Here is a 24,173-nt window from a genome sequence, read left to right as displayed (position 1 = left end):
AGTATTGCTAATCAGTCACAGCCTGCTTTCCTCCTGAGCCTAGGCTTGGCCTCAGGATCCTTCTCAACACTGCTTTCCATCAGCTATTATCAGTCAGTCGGAGTTGATCCCAATAGCAAACCCATTTGGCCCTCTCAGACCTCGGCTAGATCTCTGTTCTTTTCAAGCCCAGCCTTCAGTACATTTTCTAAACGGCAAATAAGTCTCTGGGATGAAGAATATCCTGAGACCTATGGAGATGTCACTAAGCTGTATCCTCTTCGCTCCCAGGGGTCCTGTACATCAGCCCTGCAGACCTGGGGTGGAGCCCTCCTGTGGGCAGCTGGATCGACAAGAGGGAGATCCAGGCAGAGAGAGAGCCGCCCTAAGCTTTCTGTTTGACAAGTATCTTCCTGCCTGCTTAGACTCACTCAGAGCCAGGTAGGCCAAGGGGCAAGGAAGGTTATCAAGCAATAAAGAGCCTGCTGGCTCATACCTGGTGTCCCGCTGACGTCTGTCCTGTCCCCAAAGTCAGATGTCCCTAGGCATTCCACCCCGGGTATGGCAGATGGCAGAGGGGAACACACGTTAGGACGGCGATGGGATGCCTGTTGTCAGCTCAGGCAGGAAGCGAGGTGAGTGAAGAGGAGAGAGATGTAAAGGGCCTTTTGGAGGGCTGCGAGGGTGTGTCTGGAGGAGGCCACGGGTTGTGGTAGCAGAGACAGCAATCCTGAGACCCTCTGCTTCGCAGGGCACGCAGCTGGCCCTCCTACGCGTGATACAGGCCAGATCAACAGGCCTAGAGGTGAAGATGACACGTGTCAGCAACACAAGGGGCCCACTTCCTGTTCCTGGCTGTGGGCGTCCATGGCCTAGATGTTACAGGATTGGGTATAATGCATCAGTTGACCAGTCCTGTCCCTCTGGACTCTTAAGATTTCACTCTTCCTCCAATGGGTTTGCAAAAGTAAAAGCAACAAGCCCTGACCACTTACCACATAAACAAAATAGTAATTGCTCTTAACCAAAAGGATACTTAGTATAGCAAGAATATTATACTTGTCTGCAGAGAAAGGTTCCGGTGTTTGGAACCTGCTTTTGTTTTACATTCTCTTTCTTTGCCATTTGACGCATCATTCAACGAATCAGATACTCAGCCCTGTTGTTCAGCCCAGTTGCACCATCAGAAGCTGGTGCTGTGAAGGCAATGTGACTCAGAGATGCTCAGTTCCTGAATGTTCAACAAACAGAGTCAGGTTGATGTTTCCTGGAAACAAAGTCTATCACTCAAAATGATTCCCAACTCCTTATTCACTGGCCTGAGAAACACAGGAAGGCAAATGCTTGCAAGCGTGGAGCAGAGATGAAGGGAGAGCTCCCAGGGCAAAATGGCCTGAGGCACTCTTTCTTCATGTGCCCCGCCCTCCCCCATCAAAATCCACCGTGTTAAGAATGAATTTTATGTAAGTAAAAACGGAGTCACAGTTGAGTAGTTGACATAGTGATATGTTTTCAGATATTAAACATTTATTAGTTTTGATTTTGTAAGTTTTATACTTCAGGGTTAAAAATTATTTTTCCAAATTTCAGCGTTTTCATGAAGCCTTTAAAAAGTCTTTACCCCCTGTGGCTTGTGAGCTGTGGCCCTGGGATCTAATGAGATAAAGCAGCCATGGCAGCAAGAGTCTGGAAGTAGGCAGTAGTGGTTAGTGTCTCAAATAGACAAGGGCTGCAAAGAGTTAAAGGGGCAACAAAGGGGGAGGTTTTAGGAAAGTAGCATCCCCTATTCTTTAAGGTTTGCCGAGACATTTGTCCGGTTTATCCTTAACCGAAAATTAGGCCATTTCCTACTCTGGGCATTTAGAACAAGAGATACCAAACTCGTGTGTGTGTGTGTGTGTGTGTGTGTGTGTGTGTGTGTGTGTGTGTGTGTGTGTGTGTGTGTACACACGTGTGCTCACGTGTAAGCACAGCCTCTGAAACAAGCTTTAAAGACTGTATTAGGTCCATCCAGAGAAACACCCCCCCCCCCGCCAGTCTCTGAGCCCCGCGGTTATCAAGGAACAAGCCGTAGCTGTGGCTGACGGTGCCTGCTCTGGGCTTCCTTCACGTAACTCTCACAGTGTCCTTACGAGGGCCGGCCGGCCTGCAGCTGTGGGAGCCGAGGCCCCACGGCGCTCACTCAGCGCCTCAGCTGGTAGTGACAAGACACTCCCTGCAAAGTCCTACTTCCATTTTGCTCATCACCGTATTGGAGCGCCAGCTTCCTGTGGCCCCGTCACGACGAAGCAAGGCCAACATACAGTAACTTTTATATTGAACAAGCAGGGCTCCTAAGGGGTGATTATAAACAACTATATTTTGTCTCCCACTGTTCCTTCAAAAACATTTTATATTCTCCTTCTGCCCCTGGATGAAATCTAGGTCAACATTGCTGATTTTACTGGTCCTTCTTCACTAATAAAAATGCATCGCATCACTTCTAGTCACACAGTCTCACGCACACACGTGCACATGCACATGCGAAAAATTTAAAAAGAGGCAGTGAAAATCGAAAAAACATACCAACTCTTCCACTGCCCACATAGCCCTCCACCTGCAGTGAGAGAGGACCTTGACTTCTGTCCTTATTCTACCAGTCGCCCCCTTACCAGCTGTAGCTTCTCACCCCTCAAGGTTGAAGGGGGACACAGGGAAGAGAGTGACGGGCAGGAAAGGCCTTAATGATGGACCTGGTGTGACCTCGTTTACCCCAGCTGTGGCAGGTTTGGAAATGACTCTTTGGAAGCCTTTGTGGGTCGCTTGGACCCCTCCCATCCCTGGAGATCCCCCATACGCCTTCCCTCGAAGCAAGTAAATGCCTCTCCATCAGCTCGTCGAGTACAGCTCCTCACACAAACCCTCCAGGTTGGACCCCTTCACCAGTATGTAAACAAGCCCACACGCTCACGGCCATGCCTGGACTCCAGGATTAGTGTCCCAGCGAGCACCCTCTGACCCTGCGCTGCAAGGTTAGCAGGTCTCCTCAGGGATTCCCAAGCCTGGGTCCTAGGGGAGCCCCTTTCTGAGGGTCTCTGTTCAGGATGAGCACCTGCCTTCCCTGGAGGAGGGGCCCTCGTTGCACACCCAGAGCCCTCCCCAAAGTCCTGCGCGCTCATTTCTGGCCCCTTCAGCATCTACCACTTTGATCCTATAAACCAGGAGTCCCCAACCCCAGGCCACAGACCGCTACTGGTCCGCAGCCTGTTAGGAACCAGGCCGCCCAGCAGGGGGGGCTTTTGGCAGATAAGCCAGCGAAGCTTCATTTGCGGCTCCCCATCGCCCCCCATCGCCCGCATTACCACCTGAGCCACCACCCGCCCCCATCTGGGGAAAATTGTCTCCCATAAAACCAGTCCCTGGTGCCAAAACGGTTGGGGACCGTGGCTATAAACCCTTGAGAGCACCCGAGGCCAGGCTGTCTGGAATCTCAGTTTGCAATTGGAAGAGTAGTTGGCCTGTATTGTGTCAGCACCTCATCCAAAACTGAGCCTGGGGCAGTTCCATTCTGACATTCTGTTACAAGTATGCATTGAAGAAATGAAGGAAAGCCTCCCAAGCACTCAGTTTCTTCATTACTCATGGACATAATGCCTAGACTGTTAGACCACTTCACGGCATTGTTGTAAGGACTGCAGCCAGTCTCAGAACCAACACAACACGAAACACTGAAGAGGATGGAACGCAGTGAAACTCCGAGGCCCAGTGCTGGCAAATGACTTTTAAGATATCTGTTGATGGTGTTGTTCATCTCATAACAGTGGACCCTACCTCTGTGCGGCCTGTGAGCTCATCCTCCAGGCAGGTGGTGATGAGGGCAGGAGGGGTTGAGCATGTGGGTCCGTGGTGCACTCTGTGTGTACGCCTGGTGGGATGAGAGTGCCCGTGTGCGTGTGTCTGTGTGTCTGTCTGTGTGCTCCTGCTGCCTTGCGTGTAGGTGCACCTTTGTGTATCTCTTGATACCTGCCTTTCAGCCAAGACCTCTAAACCAAGACTGAAAGTACAAATTCAGGTCAAGACATAGTCACAGAGCTATATTTATGAAAGAGAGAACTTAGTCATGTAAATAACCTTCTGTCCTGGCCTACTCTGCCTCCCCCAGGCAAGACTGTAGCCCCAGAGAAAACATTGTCAATGTGTTTGAATTGAGGGCACTCCTCTGAGCTAGAGGAGTGGAGGAACGGCCTCAGAACTGCACCCACCTTGGCTCTGTAGGTGATTTTTGCCAGTTGAAAGAGTGACACTGTGAGATATTTACTCGTTTTGTTGCAGCTTCCTACATTCCCCAAGGACTGGGGCCCGGGGCAGGGGGTGGGGGTGTGGAGTGTGGGGTGGGGGTGGGGGTGGGGGGGTGTTGGGGGTGGGGTGTGAGGGTGTGTGTGTGGGGGGGTGTGCGGTGGTGGGGGAGTATGGGGCTGGTCCTCAATGTTCAGAGAAGGGAAGTGGGGGAGGGCATCAGAGGAAAGGAAAATGAAAGAAGGGATCATCTCAGGAGGGCTCTGGTCCCTTCCTTCTTTGCAAAGGGAGCAGACCCCCAAACAGCTGATGAAAACAAAAGCTTAAGTAGCACCATGGGCCTCTATAATACCAAAGTTTTTACTGCTGCAAAACTGCATTAACTTGTCAAATCATGAGTCCACAGACACCAACAGGGTTCCATAGCTGTCCAACAATGCCTCTAGGATGGAAAAATCCAGTGTTTTAGAGCATATTTGTGTCTCTCTTTGCAGATTTAAGAAGATAATTCCAATCCCAGAGCAGAGCATGGTTCAGATGCTGTGCCACCTTCTCGAGTGTCTGCTGACCGATGAGGACATCCCTGCAGACTGCCCCAAGGAAACCTACGAGCTTTATTTTGTGTTTGCTGCCATCTGGGCATTTGGCGGAGCAATGGTCCAAGATCAGGTAAGAGGGTGTGCTGAGGCTAACACCCACTCTAAACCAGCAAAGATTTGGAAGACGGAACGGCTAAAGTCAGAATTAACACAGAAGCATCAGACTACTTAGTTATCTCTCCCTTGTTCTGCTAAAGGCATCAGTCCCCTTAGGAGGGCTTCAGGTAGTGAGACAGGTGAGATTGGGCTATGTTTTGAGCTGTTATTTTTTGAGTTAGTGAATGTATCCCTAATTTCTTGGACAGTTGCTGATTGAGTTTGAAAAACTGAACGTATAAGTACCTTATTTTGCAAGGTGATGTGTGTTTTGTAGGTGGAGTGATGCTGTGCTGTAGAAACTTGAGTGGGAGGAATCCCTTTAGGCTTCTTAAAAACTTTCCAGAACAGGCATGTACCACTCTGTACCAACCATGACATCTTCATACCCCTGAAACGCAGAGCTGTCCATAGAAGGTTAGACCAAAGGCTAACTGACATCTAGGGATAGGAAACTGAAGTAGTATTCATCTCATGATGTTGGCTGCTGTAGCTTCATGCTGTTTGGGGGTGTCTTGGCATCCTATTCTCTAAGGCTTGTGTATTCCCAGCCTTTTCTTTACTTAGTTTCCTCCAAATAAAAGGTACTTTACCTAGAAACAACATATTTGAGGTTAGGCAGACCAGTCTTTTAGAACTGACTAGCTATCAGGCAGTATCATATAGAAGCTGAGAGCATGGACTCTGGATGTGAATTCTAACTCCGCCACTTATTACCTGGGGACCCTGGGCAAGTAATTCAACCTCCCTCCACCTTACTCTCCCCGTGTGTGCAAAGGAGATGAGAGTGATGATAGTGGTACCCAGTTCCTAGGATGTGTGTAAGCATTAAATAAAAGGATGCCGTTCTAATTGCCCACGTGTAAAGCTCTTAAAGTAGTGTTTATTATTAATGTTCTCCTACCACAGATACTCAGTTTCATAGCAAATATCTGGTGCCTTTCTCACAACAGGGGATTAAACCAAGCTTCAAGTGTTGGAGAGTTATCATTTACTCTTTCTGGTCTGGGTCGATTATGGGCTTTTCCAAATAAAAAGCTAAAAATTGCAGCCTCCCAGGGCAAACCATGCTCTAAGAATCTAAAACGAAGGTGAGCTGGAAGAATTAACAGTTAATTTAGAATGAGCCGTTTAGTCTCTGTTGTCACGGGCTCGAATTATAACACCCTGCCTCCCATCCCCCCACGTGGTCTTGGTGCTCACATCTCAGAGCGCAGCTCCCAGAAGCCCCTGCAGGTGTGCCTTTCTCCATCTTCCTCTCCGGAGCTAGGTGCTGGCGGGGAAGGGGGCGCTCCAAGGGCAGGAGGATGCCTGGACTGGGAGTTTGACAGCTGAGAAGTTCAGGCAGTCTGTGCTGCGGCCCTTGGATCTTCTCCATGGACTGCTTCTTTCCCAGCTCCACATTCCCCCTTTGAGGCAAGGAGCCAATGCGTCCACCACGATGGACGAGAGCCTCGATGAATGCGCAAAGATCCGGAACGCAGGGGTTGTGGCTTTCCCTCAAATGCAGTCCCTGACCTTTCACCTGCTGAAATGTCAGACAGCAACCACCGCTGGGCTTCTCTCTCATGCTGGTGCTGAGCAGGCAGTGGGGTGTCAGGATAAAGACACTTGGTCAATTTTTCTATCTCCGTGTAGAAAAATTTAAATCCACTCAATTCTTTTTAAAAGCCCGGAAGAAAGCATCCCTCCAGGCGCCGCGGGCTCTGGAGCACTTGGAGCTGTCGGCGGCTGTGCTGGCGCATGGGGAGAGAACACGGGAGAAAGCTTTTAGCAGCAGGCACTGTCGAAGCCCCCCGCACAGCCTGCATTCAAGCCCAACACAAAGTAGTGCTGTAAATCAGAAAGTATGAAGTTGGCCAAAATATTTGCATCAGGAACGCCAAAGGTGCCTATGTTTAAAAAGCTGTTATTAAAGCGAAGCAGAATATAATACAAAATACCGCCTATACCTGGGTAGAAGTTCTAAGAAAAAAGGGAGGGGTGGATCCTGGCTAAATACTTTGCAGCAATCCCAGGGAATTATCTCTCAGAAGTAAATGATCTCTCAGAGAGCACCGGATTGGGCAACTGAGAACCTGGGTTCAACTCCCAATTCTGCCATACGCTGCCAGAGGTGTAACCTTTGAGCTTTTGTGTTTTCATACATAAAATAGGAGTAATTTTCAGTAGCCAGGATGACTTAGAGCATTGTGAAGACCAAACGATGTGATATTGTGTTCCAAACTCTGCTACATTGTACCACACTGTGTGCCAGTACAGACTTAGTGCAGGAAAGGGACCAGAGAATTGTCACAACCTTAAGGAGATGGGGTTCAGAAGGGGCCTCTTCATTGAGGTCATTGCTGAAGAGACACTCAAAGAGTCAAACTGAGAAAAGGCCATGGGATGACTCAGCAGAGGTGACCTTGTCTTTCCAGTGTCCAATTACAGTAGCCGGTGAGGTCAAGCACCAGATTGCAGGAAGCCGGACAGTGTTGGTGTAGCCCAGCTCGTGGCTTGGCTGAGAAACTGACGGGGTAGCTCAAGGTGGAACTGGGAGTGAGGAAAGAAGGTGCACCCAATCTCCTTCTTTCTAGAGATGGTCTTTGTCTTGGATTCTCCATATCAACTTAAAAGATGCTTTTCATTAGGAAGTTAAAGGTCTTCAAGAATTTTATCCGAAGGTAGACAGCTAATATGTTTTCATGAGTAAATATTGTCAGCCAGAAAACAATTGGTGTCAGGTAATACATATTTTTTAAGCTTTGTTTTTTAATTTATTTTTCATTTAGTTTTTATTGGGAATGGTTTTCAATAGCATTCTTAGTTCTGCTTAGGTGTTTTGGGGAGAGAAGGGCTCTTTTCCATAGTGTAACTCCATTTAAGAGATTATCTAAAAGTTAGCCTTTTTAATTCATAGGAAGATTTTAATATCTGAGAGTACTCAAATTAACGATATAAACTTCCCACACCTTCCTGTTATAACAGATAAAAGCACAGAAAGGACAACCCTTGAAGTCGTGTAATGTTGGTCATTTTAATTTCTTGTACCTATTTTAAATTCTGTTAGTATATCTACTTCATTGTAAATATTTTTTAGGGTACCTTTGTATTTTGCTTTGACCTTGGTTCTGTGATTTGGATGTCAACAACTTCCCCCAAAAGCACCAGTATGTTCAATTCTAATGTCATGATCCCAGTCTGGATTATTCACCTTTAATCCTGCTGTCAGTTTCTATGTGTACAGCAGTATTTTTAATAAAGAATTACACAGAGGAAAAAAAAGAATTTTATCCATGAGTCAAAAATGGAGATTTTTTTTTTCCCTAAGGCTTCTGATGTCAGAGAACAAATATTGAGAAGATACAGTGTCCTCTTAATCGGAATTCAGATCAGAATAAGAACAGCAAACAAATCTGTCATTAAGGCCTATTTCCATTCTCTTTTTAAGGCAAAAGAATTCAATCCTATTTACCTAATAGCAAAACGAGCGCCATTTCTTCCAAGTCCAGATTCATTGCCATGCGCCCAGGTCCCTGGTCTGTCTTCCTCCCCAGGAACATTTCCTAAAATGCCCAATCTGGACCTCTTCCCTTTTTCGGATTTGTCCTAGGTCTGTGTGCTCAAAGAGTGGGTTTGCTCTGCCAGAGAGTTGGCAGTAGCAGCGGATACGTTTGGGATGTTTTTTTGTGTGTTGTGTTTCAGTTTGGACTCACTAGCTTGAGTACACAGGTGCACAGCCCTATCCTTAGGGGCTCATGATCTAACATGTATGCGTATATAGTGCTACCTATTCCTTCCGTCAGAAAGACCTGTATAGCTTTGTCTCTGCTTCTCCTAGATTTTTAGAATTTTAGCTCTTGAAAGAAATTTAGAAATACCCTTTCCTAGAATCAGATGAGAAAACTGAGGCATGGAAAGACGTGATTTGTCAGTGGTTATGTGCGTGACTCCCCAGCTGAGGCTCTTCTCACCACACCGTCCTGTGCCCCCACGTGTCAACAACAGCCACCATTCTATTCCTTCCATCCCTGACACTGTCCTGGACGTTGCTTAGATCCTTGGGAGTCGAAGGGGACCACGGTGGATCTGTCTTTTCAGGAGATCTTGGCTGCACTTGCCCATCTTGGGGCCATAGGCTCCTACTCTCCTCTGTGTTCTTACACCTCCCTCCCTCACCCTCCACCTGCCAGTGCTCTGAGATGCATAATTCCAGGGCGACCCAGCCACCTGGTCAAGCAGGGGCACACGTACATGCTCCAGGGCAGCCCCTGCTTAGCTGGGCCTTGTCGGGGCTGATCCTTGGGGGTTAAGCAGGAGTCCTCTTTGCTCCCAGCCCTGACGTTCTGCCCGATGCAGGGCAGCCTCTCCAGGCTTCTTGTGCTCTGCAGAGCCTTGACTCCTGACCTGCTTTCTTATTTGGCTTCTTAGCTGAAAACATTTTAGAAGCAACAAAATGGCAGGGAAAAGGGTGCTACCAACAATTAGAAAAGTGGGAGCAAAGAGCCTGGTATCCAACAGGAGATAGAAAAAATAAAAAGGAGGTGCAGGAACCCAAAGGGTAGCTGCTCTGGCATCAGAAAAGTGGCAAACTGTGCCACCCACATCAGGAGCCCATCACTCTTTGGAAGCCCAACATTGTCCTTGCTGTTTGTACTTAAGACCCTTGGAATTTAGAGAAGACTCAATGTGATGTGGTGTAGTCTGCTTTAAAGGCCAGATAGTACACCCAGACAGATGTGCGAAATGTGTGTTTATAATGTGTCTGTAATGTAAAAGATGGGAAATAGCCTAATTATCCCTATGATGGAATATGCTCAGCATTGTTAACAAAGAATGAGGAAAGTCTGTGTGAATTGAGTTGGAACCATTTCCACGCTCTTTATTGAGTGAGAAAAGCAAGATACAGAACAGTGTATATAGTATGCTCCAAAGTAGTATATCTTGTTTAAAAAGAGATATATAAAAATTTGCATACACACACACACACACACACACACACACACACACACACACACACACACTCATACATCTATGCTTGTATGTACTAAGAATATCTCCAGGAGGACACACAAGAAACAGCAGTTGCCCCTGGCAAGGGGAACTGGATGCTAAGAGTGGGATGGAGAATGACTTAAACTTTTTAAAAATTATGAAATATTTCAAGCATGCAGAAAAGAACAGAAAATAGTGTAACAGATGCCCATGTACCCACAACCCAGATTTCACAGATGTTAACATTTTGTCATTTTGCTGTGGATCTTAGCATTTTAAGTACAGCCAACATACCACCCCCATCCCTTCCTCTGTCTTGTCCCTCATTAACCAGACTAGGACCACTAGAGCTGATGTGCATTACTCCAAATTTACGCTTTTGATACATATATCTACCCATAAAATACACCATGTTGTTGTGTGTATTTAAATTTTAAATATGTATCATACTGTAACTTCTTTGGTAACTTGCTTTTTTCATCTTTGTCTGTTTTAATGCACGCAGAACTTTTTCTTTCTTTTTTTTTTTTTTTCAGTACGCGGGCCTCTCACCGTTGTGGCCTCTCCCGCTGCGGGGCACAGGCTCTGGACGCGCAGGCTCAGCGGCCACGGCTCACGGGCCCAGCCGCTCCGCGGCACGCGGGATCCTCCCAGACCGGGGCACGAACCCGCGTCCCCTGCATCGGCAGGCGGACTCCCAACCACTGCGCCACCAGGTAAGCCCCATGCAGAACTTTTTCATTGGTTTTTCACTGCTGCATAGAATTCCCTTGTGTGAATATATCTCAGCTCATTTTCCTACTAAAAGGCAGGATAATTTTTTAACATTTTCCCTTTTAAAAAACAGTTTTTGAGTTATAATTGACATACAATACATGGCACACATTAAAGTATACAATCTGATACATTTTGAAATATTTACCCATCATGAAACCATCACTACAATCGAAATAATGAATACATCCATCACCTCCGTGAGTCCCTCACCTCCCTTGGTAATCCCTCCCTCCCTCCCAACCCCCCCACCCTGTCCTGTGCCTAAGGCAACCACTAGTCTGTTTCTGTCACAAGAGGTTAGTTTGCATTTTCTAGAATTTTATACAATGGAATCATCATACAATAGGCCATCTTTTTTGTGTCTGGGTCCTTTCACTCAGCATGATTTTGAGATTTATCCATGTTGTTAAGGGTACAATAGTTCATTCTTTTCATTCCTGAATAGCAAGATATAATATGTAAAACACTCAAAATGATTCCTAGCATACAATAAGTGCTCAGTAAATGGAAGCTGTTATTCTAACAATATTAAAATCCTTCTCAAACTTAAAAATCTATAAATATTATGCAATAATCTCTAAGCCCCAACTGCCAGAACAAAAGGAACACAAGCAAACCCCTTTTGCTTAAAAAAGGCATTGAACATAAACTATGCTAAAACAAAAATAATGTTTTTGGAAAAAATGTTCCAGCTTTCAAATGGGCAGTAACTTCACCCCAGCATATCAATTCACTGAGGTCTCCAGGGGGATGTTTTGCAGCTCGCTCATCCTGCTAGTCCACTGAATGCCATTTTTCTCAAAATCAGATGTGCTTTTATAGAGAAGGCAGCTGCTTGATATTCCCTGCATCTCTCCTCTCTATCGCTTCCAGCTCTGGGATCTCCATTGAGTACTTTTCTAAACTCAGATTCAAAATTCCTTTAAATGCAAATATGGGTTGTGTTTCAAGGCATTCACATTGCTCACCAGTGTGGATAGCACTTGTTTTATTTGAAGTTTATACTCTGCCAAAGCACTGTATTATCAGTAATGCTTTTGACTGCAAGCAGCAGAAAATCTGATGATAGTGACATAAACAGATTCTTTTTTCATGCAACAAGAAGTCTTGAGGTAGGCAGTTGCTAATGCTAAATCAATGGTTCAATGATATTGAGGCTATAGTAACTATTAGTCTCTTAGATGGTACCTCAGGGTAGCGGAGTGGCTGCTGCTCCAGCTATCACATCTGCATTCCAAATGGAAAAAAAAAAGATAAAGGGAAGAGTTAGTGCTCATGTCAGGAAATGATAGCTCTCCAGGAACCCCACTGACTTACGTGTGTGTGTTACTGTTCAGAACTGTGTCGCATGGCTGCCCCAGCTGGAAAGTGACTAAGGAGAAGGAAGTAGGAAATGGTGTCTATCACAGATCTGATGATCTTTATTTTTACAAGATGAGAAAATGAGGCTTTAGAGGTGTTAAGGGACTTCCCTCAAAGTCACACAGTGAGTTAATAGCCAGGCTGTCTTATTTCACTGAGCTACAGTGTCCATCCACTTTGATAAGACAGTAAGTCATGCATCTAAATGTCCATAATAGAATGCCAACTTTGCTTCCATTCATCTGATATCTGGAGCACATGGACGTCTCTGCCTTTGACAGTAAATAAAATAGGGCCTTCATGTGGGCACTGAAACTCTCAGACTTCACTTGATCATTCACCAGCAGCTGCACAAATCACAGATTAATAGCACTGACACCTTGGCTGAGAGATGCAGATCTCCGTTCCTCCAGCTGCTCTAAATGCCACAGACGCAGTTGCACTGCTTTCTTTCCCTTTGCTGAGTTACCATTTAATGATCCACCCTTTGGTGTTGATTGAAAGTTAGGACAATAAAAGATAATTTTCAGGTTTTTAAAAATACCTCCATGCCCATTTTGCAGCATGATACATCTTTTGTAAGTTTCCACGATACATGCCTTTTAGAATTGAGTGCCTGGAAAGTTTATTCATACAAAAGTAGAGATGGGTTTATACCAGTGATCTGGGGTGACATGGTTACTGTAATTAAACACAGATTTAGTTCTGAGCTTTCAAGGAGGCAGTTCATAAAGGACAATGTGACCATTTTTATTTGGTTACAGTAACTATGTCATCCCTGATTACTGGTACAAATAAGTTTCTTCTATATTGTTTTGGAACCCCTTTTTAGCCTTTATTTTAATTGGTCTATTTTATGTCTGTTGAAATAACTTAAGCCTTTTCTCATTCATTTTGAAAATATAAGGAATTTTTAAAACTAAAAGAATTTGCAATGGCCCATAGACAGGACAGTTTAGAAAGGGAAAAGGAGAGGTAAAGAACTGGGTCACAGCGTCACTGGGCTTATATTTGCAGTGTGACGAGTGAGCCAAAATGATGCTCGTCACCGTCCTGAATTCTCTGCCATCCAACTGCGATTTGAAGTATTAGTTCAACAAATATTTGAGTGCGTAATTACGCTAATTAGATAGGAGCTCAGGTGTCTGAGTCCTTGTGTAAAACAGATCTCCATCACCTATTCATTAAAAGTTTAAGGTTGGACAGGACCTTAAAAAAGATCTGATCAAACTCTCGACTTCAAAGGAGCATTACGTTATTACAGATAGACAGCTCTCGCCACTGGCCTGAATATCTTCCAGAAAGGAGATGGCACAAAATTAAATCATCGAAGACCATCTAGTGGGCAAGACACTCTACTTGGAATGGGGGGAGGAGGTTTCAAAGTATAAGGAAATTGGAAACAACATGTTTCATACTGTAGGGAAACCATTCCATACATTTTGGCACCTCCAAATTATAGAACACAATGCAGCAATTAAAAATCATGTTTTGGAAGGTTAAGTATTATCATATAAAGAGGTTTACAATATGAGAAGTGAAAAAAACATACACAGGCAGAATATACAGTATAATTCCAATTTTGTAAAGGAAAAAATCTAACAGAGCAAATAGACTAGAATGAAATATGCCAAAATATTGAAAGTAACGCTTACTGCTAGGTGATAGAATTATGGGCAATTTTCATTTTCATCTGTATGATTTTCTATGCTTTTCAATTTTTATACAATGAATATTATTTTATAATCATGCAAAGTATGTTATTTTTTGAAAGAATAAATGAAAAGCCCTTACAATATAACTGAAACATCTTAATGTGAAAAATTGGATAATATGAAAGGAAAATACTTCAAACACAGATACATAAATCATGTCAGTGCAAAGTAAGACACAGTTAATTATTAATGATCTCTGTCAAAAACATGGTCAGGCAATGAGTTAACTAAACCTGGGATTTCTGAAGGGCGGAAGCCAGGTCGTAGTAAAGTTTAAGAAGTACTTTGCTGTGGTGGTTACATAAGATGCCATAGTCAGACAGACCTGGGTTAGAATCCTGGCTTTGCCCTCAGTAGCTGTATGACCTTGGATAAAGTCCTTTTATCTCCCTAAAGCTCAGTTTTCCCATTTGTTGAAAGAAGTTTTTAAAGGTGATGACAATGCATGCTAGGGCTGCTCTGAGGGGTCAGTGATATGGTCACATCCAGTCCTCCATACGGAGCCAGGTCCCTAGTGATGCTCTGTGAGCGAATGAATGCACGGCGCTGGTGCTCAGAGACTGGAGGGATCGTGGGACTGCAGTGGTCAGGGAAGCCCTGGAGAAGGGTTGGGACATAAGGGTCCACAAGCCCTCTCTTCCCCAGTGATATGAAAGAAGCACTGAAATGAGTATCAACAGCCCTGGGTTCTAATTCCAGCACAGCATTTAGCCTGCCTAGCCTCTGTTTCCTTAGTTACAAAGAGGGGATGATAAGTGTTTCTTTGCCTATTCATGGAGTTTGTTATCATAATAAAAGTCATTCATTCATTCATTCATTCATTCTTTAATAATTTTTTGAATACCCTCCTCTGTGCTAAACAGTATTCTAGGTGCTGGGGTTATGACAGTGAGAAAAACAGAGATTCCTGGCCTTGTGGACTTTATAATGTGGAGGAAGGGAGATAAATAAACAAGATGAATAAGAAAGACATAGAGGATATTAAGTGATAATAAGTGTTATGGAGAAAAATGAAGCAGGGGCAGGGAATAGGAGGTGGGGGTTTAATTTGGGCTTGAGTGCCAGGAGAGGGCTTGCTGAGAAGATGGCATTTGAGTAGATAAACGCATAATGGGAGTGAGGGAGCAAACTTCTGGCATTTGGGAGAAGAGGACTGCAGACAGGGGAAGCAGCCAGAGCAGAGGCCCCGAGGCCACGAGTGACTAGTGAGTCAGAAGCAGGATGGCTGGAGGAGAGGGAGTGAAGAGAGGAGTAGCCGCGGAGGAAAACCGAGGTGCGTGGTTTCCCAAGCAACGAGACTGGCTTTTGCTCCAAGTGAGATGGGACACCACCCGAGGGTTTTAACCAGGGGGCTGGCACGGTCTCATTTACATCTTACAAGAATACCCCTGTCGGCTGCCTGGAGAATATAGCGTAAGGATGTAGGGCAAAAGCAGCAAGACCATTTGGGAGGATGTCACAGTCACCAGGTGAGAGCCTCGGACAAAGATGGTAGCAGTGGAGACAGTGAAATGAGGTAACAAACAGGAAGCCACTTTGAAAATGAAGCAGCTCTTCAATGCACAGTGGTGGTGAAACGATGCAGGAGGGTTGGTGTGAATAAAAACACGGGGCAGCTGCCTCTCCTCCACGTGGCCACAGGCTGGCTGCCCAGCCGTTCCCAATGGAGAAATGCAGTAAGACTGCACAGGTGAGCTCCAGGGCTGGGTGCGGCCTTGTGTGCAACCAGGCAGAACCCGGAAAGTTGGTACGAGGGTCACGTTTCTTGATATGTCTCATCCGTTTCGTGCCTCCAACATCAACATTTTTGCTGAAATGTAAACCCACTTTTGCTCCTCCAGTTCTACCTGGAAGCAAAAGAACTCACTACCATTCCATTCTAGATGGGACTTGGGGCAGAGCTCGGCCAGGAAGGGATCCAGCATGTGTGTGCCTTTCCTAGGGAGACCTCTCTTTCTCTGGAGTACTTGACATCATCCGTTTGAGATAATCCCGTGCATCCCAAGCCCACTTCTTGTTAGCTGATGTGCTTTTCTCCTCAACAGTCCTTGAGAAGCATAAAAAGCTTAATCAACACAAATTACAGGGTCTGCTTAATTCCAGGAGTTGATTTGAATATCATTGCTTTGGGAGGAGGAGAAACAAGTCTTCCTAAGGAGAGAATTTCCTATTAGAGGGACTGTTCTCAAAGGCATGTCCTTGACAGCCCATTAATTATATTTCATTTTGACAGATCTCATATATAGTTGTTATATCTTAAGGGGGGGAAGAAGGTGTTGGGTGATTAATTGGTTGATAGTGTATGCATGCTAATTAAATTTAAATTTAATTCATATTTGGAACACTTAATTTAACGTAGGACCAGATAATTGGAATATTCAAGCTTCTTGAAGGAACTTGTCTTTATCTGTCACCTTCATATGTCTGTTGACACCTCCTCCTTGTTTACAAACTTGTTTTTCAAGAAAAGGAATCAGATGGTTCTTAGAGCCTCCAGCGGTAATAGTATTGGTTCTTGCAATACATAAATATTTAATTGCTTTATTGAAAAAAATACACGTATCTCCAGCCTGTTACTTAAATTTGCTCTAAACAAGTCCTGTCAGGCTGGAAAACCGTACTCTTTGATTGCTTCCCTCTGGCTGGGTAACTGAAGAAGCAGCACCAGGAGGGAGTCTGTACTTGGTTTCCAGAAAGGCACTGAAGATGATCTGATACCTGAAGGCAGAGGGGCGCTGTTCATGGGGCGCTGTTCATGATACTGGAAGCTTCTGGGAAATTCTCTGGGGCTCTAGTTTCTGCTCTCCCTCGGGGAACCCCAGCAGGTGAGCTCTCTGAGAATACTGTTGACAGCATATCCGGTGTTTCCTCTCTTATAGCCCAGGGGTGGAAGGAGCCTCCTCCCAGCCCTGGGATGGGCTGCTCCCCTGCTGTCTTAGGTAGAGAGGGCAGGTCTCCCCAGGATCTGGTTGTCTGCAGATTTCCTTGGGGGTAGAGTACTAGGCCTTGGGACTCCTGTTTCTAGTCTACAAACAAAGAAAGTGGACCGCAAGTGTGGTAGAAGGGACATGGGCTTTGACCTTAGAAGAGTTAATTCGTTCTTCTGAGTCTCAGTTCTGTCACCTACAAAAGGGGTGATGGTACTAATCTTATAGCAGTGTTGTAAGGATTCAGTGAGACCATAAATGTCTGTAAAAACCTAACAGAGGGACTTCCCTGGCAGTCCAGTGGTTAAGACTCCATGCTTCCAACATAGGGGGCACGGGTTCCATCCTTGGTCAGGGAACTAAGATCCCGCAGGCTGCACAGCGCAGCCCAAAAAAAAAAAAAAGAAAGAAAACAAACCCTAACACAGTGCACAGTCAGATGTTCGAAGCCTGGGCACTGCTGTCACCACTCCTACCTGGTCATCGGCCGCCTTCCCTCTGGTCCTATAGGACTGCCTGCTGCTGGGAGCAGCTCTTGTTGTTTGCACGCTACACCATGGCTTGTCCTTGACATTGGACTGTCTTAGAACTGGCATCTGAGCTTTGAACCTCCTTCCCTCACTCGTTGGCTCTCTCCTCAGCTGTCCTGGAGAAGCCTCTGGAGAAGAAAGCGGGCAGAAATTACGGCGCCACAGGCAACAGGAAGCTTATCTATTTCATAGATGACATGAACCTGCCTGAGGTGGACGCCTACGGGGCTGCACAGGCAGCACCTAGACTACGGCCACTGGTAAGAGCACACATAAAGGGACTCGGCCCGGTGGGGAACAGGTCCAAGGCCCATCGCTGTCCTGTGGCTGGAGCTGCAGACCTCAGCTCAGCTCTAGCGCCAGATGAGAATCGCCGCAGCAAACGGAGTCCCTCGTGGGATCCTGCTTCCTGAGCGCTCTCCCTTCCAACAGGGGATTGAGACCCACCGGAAGAGGCTGGTGGGAAAATCTAAGGGGAAATGTCTACTTTTTTTCCTCAGTATTCATCTCTAAAGCTGCCTTCTCCAAGCTCCCAAAGCAGAATTAACCGGCTCCCCCACCACCACCCGTGGTCCTATCGCAGTGAGCAGGGCCTTGGCCGAGAACAGCTAACATTCTGTATAGTGCACGTGTGTTTGCAGGTCTTAATAGCCTTTGTCTTTGCAGAGCATCTCACAGGCTCTGATGTTATCTCCTGCAACAGAACAGTTTTTAATGGCAAAAGGTCTAAACTTGCCAGAAAGAAAAAAGCAAGTCAGTGATTTGAGATAACTCTGGCTCACCTTCCTACCTCACACTGAATCTACTGCTGCTGATAAAAAACAGGGAGGGCCAAGAGGGAATTCAGAGAGAGGAATTACAGTTATGACGACAGTCACCCGAGTTGCCTTTCATTCATTCCTAAGGTCTTTGTTGGACGTGTGCCATGGACTACCATCCACCATCTCCATACCAGTATTTCGAGCAGCTGAAGTCTCCTGGAAATAATCAGGCTACTTATTGAATAGTTTTACTTTAGATTCATGGTCACAAACCTTCAATGGGAAGTTGAAACTTCCTGGAAATTCTACTGTATTGCCTTCATATGTTTACATTTTCACCCTCTGAAATGTCTACTTCATGCCTTCTCCTCTCTCCTCAAACTTCCCACCCGACCTCAGCTGATGGTCACTCCTGCCATCTCCATTTCTAGCTTCCACACCTATACAACTTGCTTCCATCCCTGTGCATCTTTTCCTCCCTCCCCTTATTACATTTTCCCTGAGGCTCAACCACCCACCAGCATCTTGAGTCTACTCTCTCCCATCTCTTGAAATCTCACTTCACCTACTAGTTCCCCTATCTCCTGATGGGCTCCTTCATATCAGTGTCTAAATTTGCACAAATTTATCCTATTGTGTTAAAAAATCATTTTCTAATTGCTGCTCTGTTTCTCTCTGCATCACCAGATTCTCTCCTCTGTCTCCACCTCCTCATCTCCCGCTCACTCCTCTGTCCACTATGATTAGGTCTCTATTTCCTCCACTTTACTGAACTGTTCCAGCTCAACTAACTGTATCTTTATTGTGAAATCCAACAGACCCCGTTGGGTCACCATCTTTCTTATCTTCTCTGCAGCACTTGATGTGGTTGACTGTTCTGTCCTGTTGGAAATACTGGCTTCCTTTGCTTTCTGGATACTCCACAGCCTTGATTTCCTCCTACCTCTTTGACCAACTTTGTGGTCTCTTCTTCCTGCACTACGTCCATAGATGTTGTATCCCTTAGGAATTTGTCCTAAGCTCTTGTCTCTTCTTAGTTTCTACCAATGTATCTAGACTGTTTTTTACCCCCCAAACACATGAATGATCGGGCACATCCCAGCTCACCTTGACAGCACACTTACCTGCCTCTGCCCTCACTCAACTCTCATCCATGGTTTCTGACTATTCCAGGTATGATTGAAACAAACTGTCCCTAAAGGAGGTCATGAATGTCCAGTACATTTCCTGTATGAACCCCACTGCGGGCAGCTTCACCATCAACCCACGGCTTCAGGTACAGGAGGAACTGTGACCCTGGGGTCCTAAACACCACCTTCCAGGCTGATGTCACTGGCCTATGTGTGATCATTGGCCCCTCCCCTGTCCAGCCTCTTCAAGTGGTAAATCATACAGAATGCTGACTCGCATTTCCAGGGAGACAGAAAAACCCCTAGACCCAGAGTTCTGAAGCCTTTTGAGCCAGAAGGAATCAGGGTTCACCTAATTCAACTTGGTCTTCAGGTTGAGAGAACTTCAGATAGGTGAATGACCCTCCCAAGGTCATGTGCATTCTCAGGATCACATTCAGATTTGGACTCAGATTCCCGGAGTCCAAGTTCCATTCCCTTCCTGCTACACCATGCTGACGTCTTTGACCAGAGGCTCCAAACCCATTAATCATTTTAGGTTCAACCTAAGTTTGGGTTTAATGTGAGAAATGTGGCCAGAATGTAGAATTCAAAGCCCTTCTAAGAATTCTTCACCATCTTATCCAAATCCTGAAGAGGTGATTTCTATCCTGTGACCACAGATGTCTAACTCGTGGCCTCCTCCACGTGCCTCTCCTCCCCTATCCAGCGTCACTTCAGCGTGTTTGCCCTCTCCTTCCTGGGAGCAGACGCCCTGTCTTCCATCTACTGCACCATCCTGACTCAGCACCTGAAGCTTGGGAACTTCCCGGCACCACTGCAGAAATGCGTCCCCCAGCTGATCCGTCTGGCCCTTACCTTCCACCAGAAGATCGCCACCACGTTCCTCCCCACAGCAATCAGATTCCATTACATCTTCAACCTCAGGGGCTTGGCCAACATTTTCCAGGTGAGTCCATCGGCTCCAAGACACACTGGGAGGCTTAGCCATGATCCTGTCCCCTCCATTCTTTGCCAAACTCTCAGGCAAAGGCACAGTTCATACAGAGTGACGAAGGTACAAGTAAACAGAGTGCTGTGGGGTCCGTGAGGGTCTATTCAACATAATAGAATTCTCTTTGCCCATTAAATTACTTCTTGGTAAGCAGAGTGTATTTATTTCTGAGTTGGTTCCTTCGGGCTGGAGGAGGCTCAGCATTTTGGAGATAATGTCATCTAATCGTTCCAACATGCCTAGAAAAGAAAGTGACACAGAAGAAAGTGAGAAAACTATTTTGCAGGCCCTGGTCGTGTACCCATCATTCTTGGGGTGAAAACTAACATCCCCTAAACCATGCAGGATAGCTCTGCTTCCTAAAGAAGCCATGTCATACTATTCCGAAGACACCATCCGCCAGCCACTGGGATGCATCAGTCCTAAAAATTCCAGGTTATTTTCCAGGTCAAAGCCATTTCAGATCCTTCCAGCTGCTCATCTGAATAGTGGTGGCCTGTGTCTGCCTGGTGCTTCCAGTTGCTTGCCCCTTCACTATCAAAACCTCCAGAGAGCAATGCGTCAAACCCGGCCCCCTCTTCCCCTTGGCCAGGTACCGCATCCTCTTGTGATGGGTCCACAACCCTCCCATCCTGGATGAGACTCTGCAGAAACTGCTCTTCAGAGAGACCCCTCTCCAGGAGAGTTCTGAGCCATTATTGAGGGAAAGTGCCTTTTATCCCAAGCAGAGGCCACATCTGTAGGGAAATATCAGCATGATCAGGGAGTGAGGCATGACCCTCCATGGGGAGCACATGTGTTTGGGGTTAATTACACTCCCTGTGCAGGTAGGACTCTGGGGAACCTCAGACTAGCAAAGGTCCAGACTCTGGGGCCATAGAGCCTGCAGGTTCCATGGTCAAAAGAAGCAGAAACCCACTAAATATTAGTTCAAAGATCCAAGAGTGATGCTCCCAAAAAGCCTACCTGGAGGGTGAACCACAGCCCTACAGCCAGGTTGAGTCTCTGAGAGCTCCGGTGAGCTGGCTCAAGACAGCGCTCCTGGGTCACGTGGCTCCCAAGCGTTAACTCAGCTACAAACGAGGAAACACACCCGCAGGGCTTACACAGCCAGCCAGGGAAGGAGCCAGAATAGAGCCTCGGTCTTTCAGGTCCCTGGCCAGAACCCCTTTCTGCCATGCCACTCTGTCCTTCTCACCCGTTCTTCCTATGAGGAGAACAGCATAAGACAGCTAAGGCAGCCAGAAAGACTGAGCGCCATGCCTGTAAAACCCGCAGCTCCGTGGCCCTCGGACCTGGATGGTGGCAAAGTTTGTGCGTTCCCACCCTTATCTCCCATTTACTGAGTATTAATGGAGAAAGACTTCTTTTTTTTTTTTTTTACATCACACAAGCCGTCTCTGAAATCTCACTGGGACAGGATGAGCGGGGGGCATCCCCATGTGCACCTTCCAGACGAGCAAAAAGGAGTTGAGCCATTTGATCAAATTCACGCTGCCCGTAGTGGCAGAACTAAAGGGGAAAGAGGCATTCGGTCTCCCGCACACGAAGCGCCAGCCCAGCTCCTCCCTGGACAGCGCCTTGTCACCTGTGTGACCTGAGATTCATACTCACGACAACCCTTTGGGATACACGTTGTTATCCCAATTTAACAGAGGCTCGGAGAAGTTGCCAGCTGGTAGATGACGGCATGAATGGCCGTGGTGGTAGAAAAGTACACACCATGTTAGTGGAATAACAAGTAGGTGGAAGCGGACAGTGGCGTGGAGAGGTCGCGAGCAGTGAGATGGGGGAGGGAATTTGAGAACAGAGGGGATCCTTGTAAAAAGTCCGCCTTCAGTCTGTAATACAGCTGGCATTTATTGAGCCAGTCCTACACCCTCTGCATCTATTAGCTAATAATTTAATCCTCACAACAACCATATCAGGTAACATACTGATCATTTCCAATTTAGAAATGACAAAACCGTGCTACAGACAAATCAAGTAGCTTGAGTATGATTGGCTTAACCGGTATATCCCAAACTAGGCGGGGTCAGCTCTACTGTGCCGGGAATTCGGGGCAGCAAACACTTCCTCAGGGAGGAGGGTTCTAGTCCTGTCTGTTTTAGTGGCGACCGTGCAAAGTCAAGGAGGAGCCAGGGAGGGGAGCTACTGGCATGGGAGGCTAAGTCTGTTTCTTTTCCGGACTCAGGCAACCTGAGTGGCGCCCCCCGGGCTCTGTGTCCCAGCCTGGCCTCCCTGCAGCCTGCCAGCTGTCAGCCCCCTGCCCCAGGTGGGGGAAAGTGCATCCCTACTGGAGCCCCTGCCTCCCTCCAGCGCCGCCCCTCCCCACCCTCCTCCTCCGGAGCCCCGTTTCAAGGCCACAGCTTGGCTACAACGTCCCCTGCCCGCCCCCTCCGGCCTGCTTGTCTGTCGGAAGAAGGCCTGACAGAGGAGCGGAAGGGAGGGTGTTGTCCCCGGGGAGGCAGGCGCTGCCTGGAGAGCGCGCTGTTTTCCGCCATCCAGACCTCCTCTGCACTTCACGCACTCTGTCCAGAATTCGGGCATCAGGACAGAATTTGATAGTGCCCTGGGTAGCAGAACTCGTTAACCGTTCCCATCTCAGTGCTACACAAAGCTGTCTAAGACGGTGCAAAGTTTGCTCTTGATGTGCTCTCATCGACTCAGCCCTTAACTGTCAGTCAGCCTGAGGGTTCGGCTGTAACAGGGCTTATACACATCAGCTGATGGCACCCCTCACTGTAAAACCCAGTCCCGGCGTCAGCACTCCCGGCGGGGCTCCTTCCCGCCATCCGCACCTCGCACAGGGCTGGTACCTAGGAGACCCGGGAAGGAGACAGGGGCCGAGATGTATGTGTGCGTGGGCCCAAAGGGACCTAATGAGATTTCTTTCTTTTTCTAAAATAAACTTTTATTAAAGTATAGCATCCAAGTAGAAAAGCACACAGGCCATAAGCATAGAGCTTGGTTAATTGTCACAAAGTCATCACAGCTATGTAGCCACAGCTCAGATCAAGGAGTACAACATTCCCAGCATCCATGGAACGCCTCCTTTTTCTTTCTTCCATTCACTCTTTTCTCCTCCTTCCAGAGCTAATTACTGTCTGGACTTATAACACCATGAGTTATTTTGGCCTATTTGGGGACTTTATATAAATGGAATCATATGGTAAATATCCTTTTGTGTCTTTGTTCAATATTACGTTTGTACTTATACATACAATCATTTCATTGGTAAAAATGAATCATAGTAACAATTTCTTTCTTTCCAACCCTTAAATCTTTTAATTTCTTTTTCTTATTGTGCTGTCTACACTTGCCACTACAAGGAAGAGAAGTGATGAGAGTGGCATTTTGCAGCGTTCCTAATTTTAAGGGAAAGCTTTTAATAGTTGGCCATTAAGTGTGATGCTTACTATAGATTTTTGTGGATGCTCTTTACCAGTTTAAGAAAATTTCTTTCTGTTTATAGTTTACCAAGAGTTTTTTTTTATTCATGAGTATTTGTTGAAACTTAAATGATTTTCCTATATCTGTTGAAATAATTATATCCATTGTTTTCTCCATTTTTTCTGGAAATGGGATAAATTACATTGATTATTTTTGAATGTTAAATCAACCTTGCATTCCTGTAATCAACCCAACTTAGTTGTTACATGGTGAACTTGTTTTCTGGATTTCATTCACTGTTTTTTTCTATATAACATTTGCACCTACATTAATAAAATTTTCCTATAATTTCTCTTTCTTCTAGTATTCTAAGGTTATGAAGTCCTCATAAAAAATGCATTGTGAAACGTTTCCTCTTTTTCTACTCTCTGGAAGATTTTTTAAAACACTGTATTGTGCCTTTCTTAAATGTCAGAAGAATTTAATGATGAAACCATCTGGAGTTTCCTTTGTGAAGGACTAAATTATAAATTCAGTTTCTTTAATACATATTAGACAATTCACATTTTCTATTTCTTTATGTATCAGTTGTGGTAAGATGTCAGTGTCATCAATTTCTTATTTATTGGCACAAAATTGTTTATAGTATCCTGTTGTT

The 24,173-nt window shown here is 46.0% G+C and overlaps 1 protein-coding gene across 1 annotated transcript in view; it reads left to right on the top strand.

The window, feature by feature from the left end:
- DNAH9 (dynein axonemal heavy chain 9) overlaps nucleotides 1-24,173 on the top strand; it is a 263,407-nt gene that overhangs the window by 130,040 nt on the left and 109,194 nt on the right. The window contains 9 exon segments of the mRNA XM_067021483.1: nucleotides 271-350; nucleotides 353-420; nucleotides 4,749-4,923; nucleotides 10,463-10,534; nucleotides 17,218-17,266; nucleotides 17,349-17,469; nucleotides 17,471-17,497; nucleotides 19,172-19,274; nucleotides 19,838-20,077. Of these exon segments, the coding sequence (XP_066877584.1) occupies nucleotides 271-350; nucleotides 353-420; nucleotides 4,749-4,923; nucleotides 10,463-10,534; nucleotides 17,218-17,266; nucleotides 17,349-17,469; nucleotides 17,471-17,497; nucleotides 19,172-19,274; nucleotides 19,838-20,077 (935 nt within the window).

This window comes from Kogia breviceps, chromosome 19, assembly GCF_026419965.1.
Source record: "Kogia breviceps isolate mKogBre1 chromosome 19, mKogBre1 haplotype 1, whole genome shotgun sequence".
Classification (NCBI taxonomy): Eukaryota; Metazoa; Chordata; class Mammalia; order Artiodactyla; family Physeteridae; genus Kogia; species Kogia breviceps.
The sequence above is the reverse complement of the archived record's forward strand: the minus strand, read 5'-3'. Positions and strand labels throughout refer to the sequence as shown.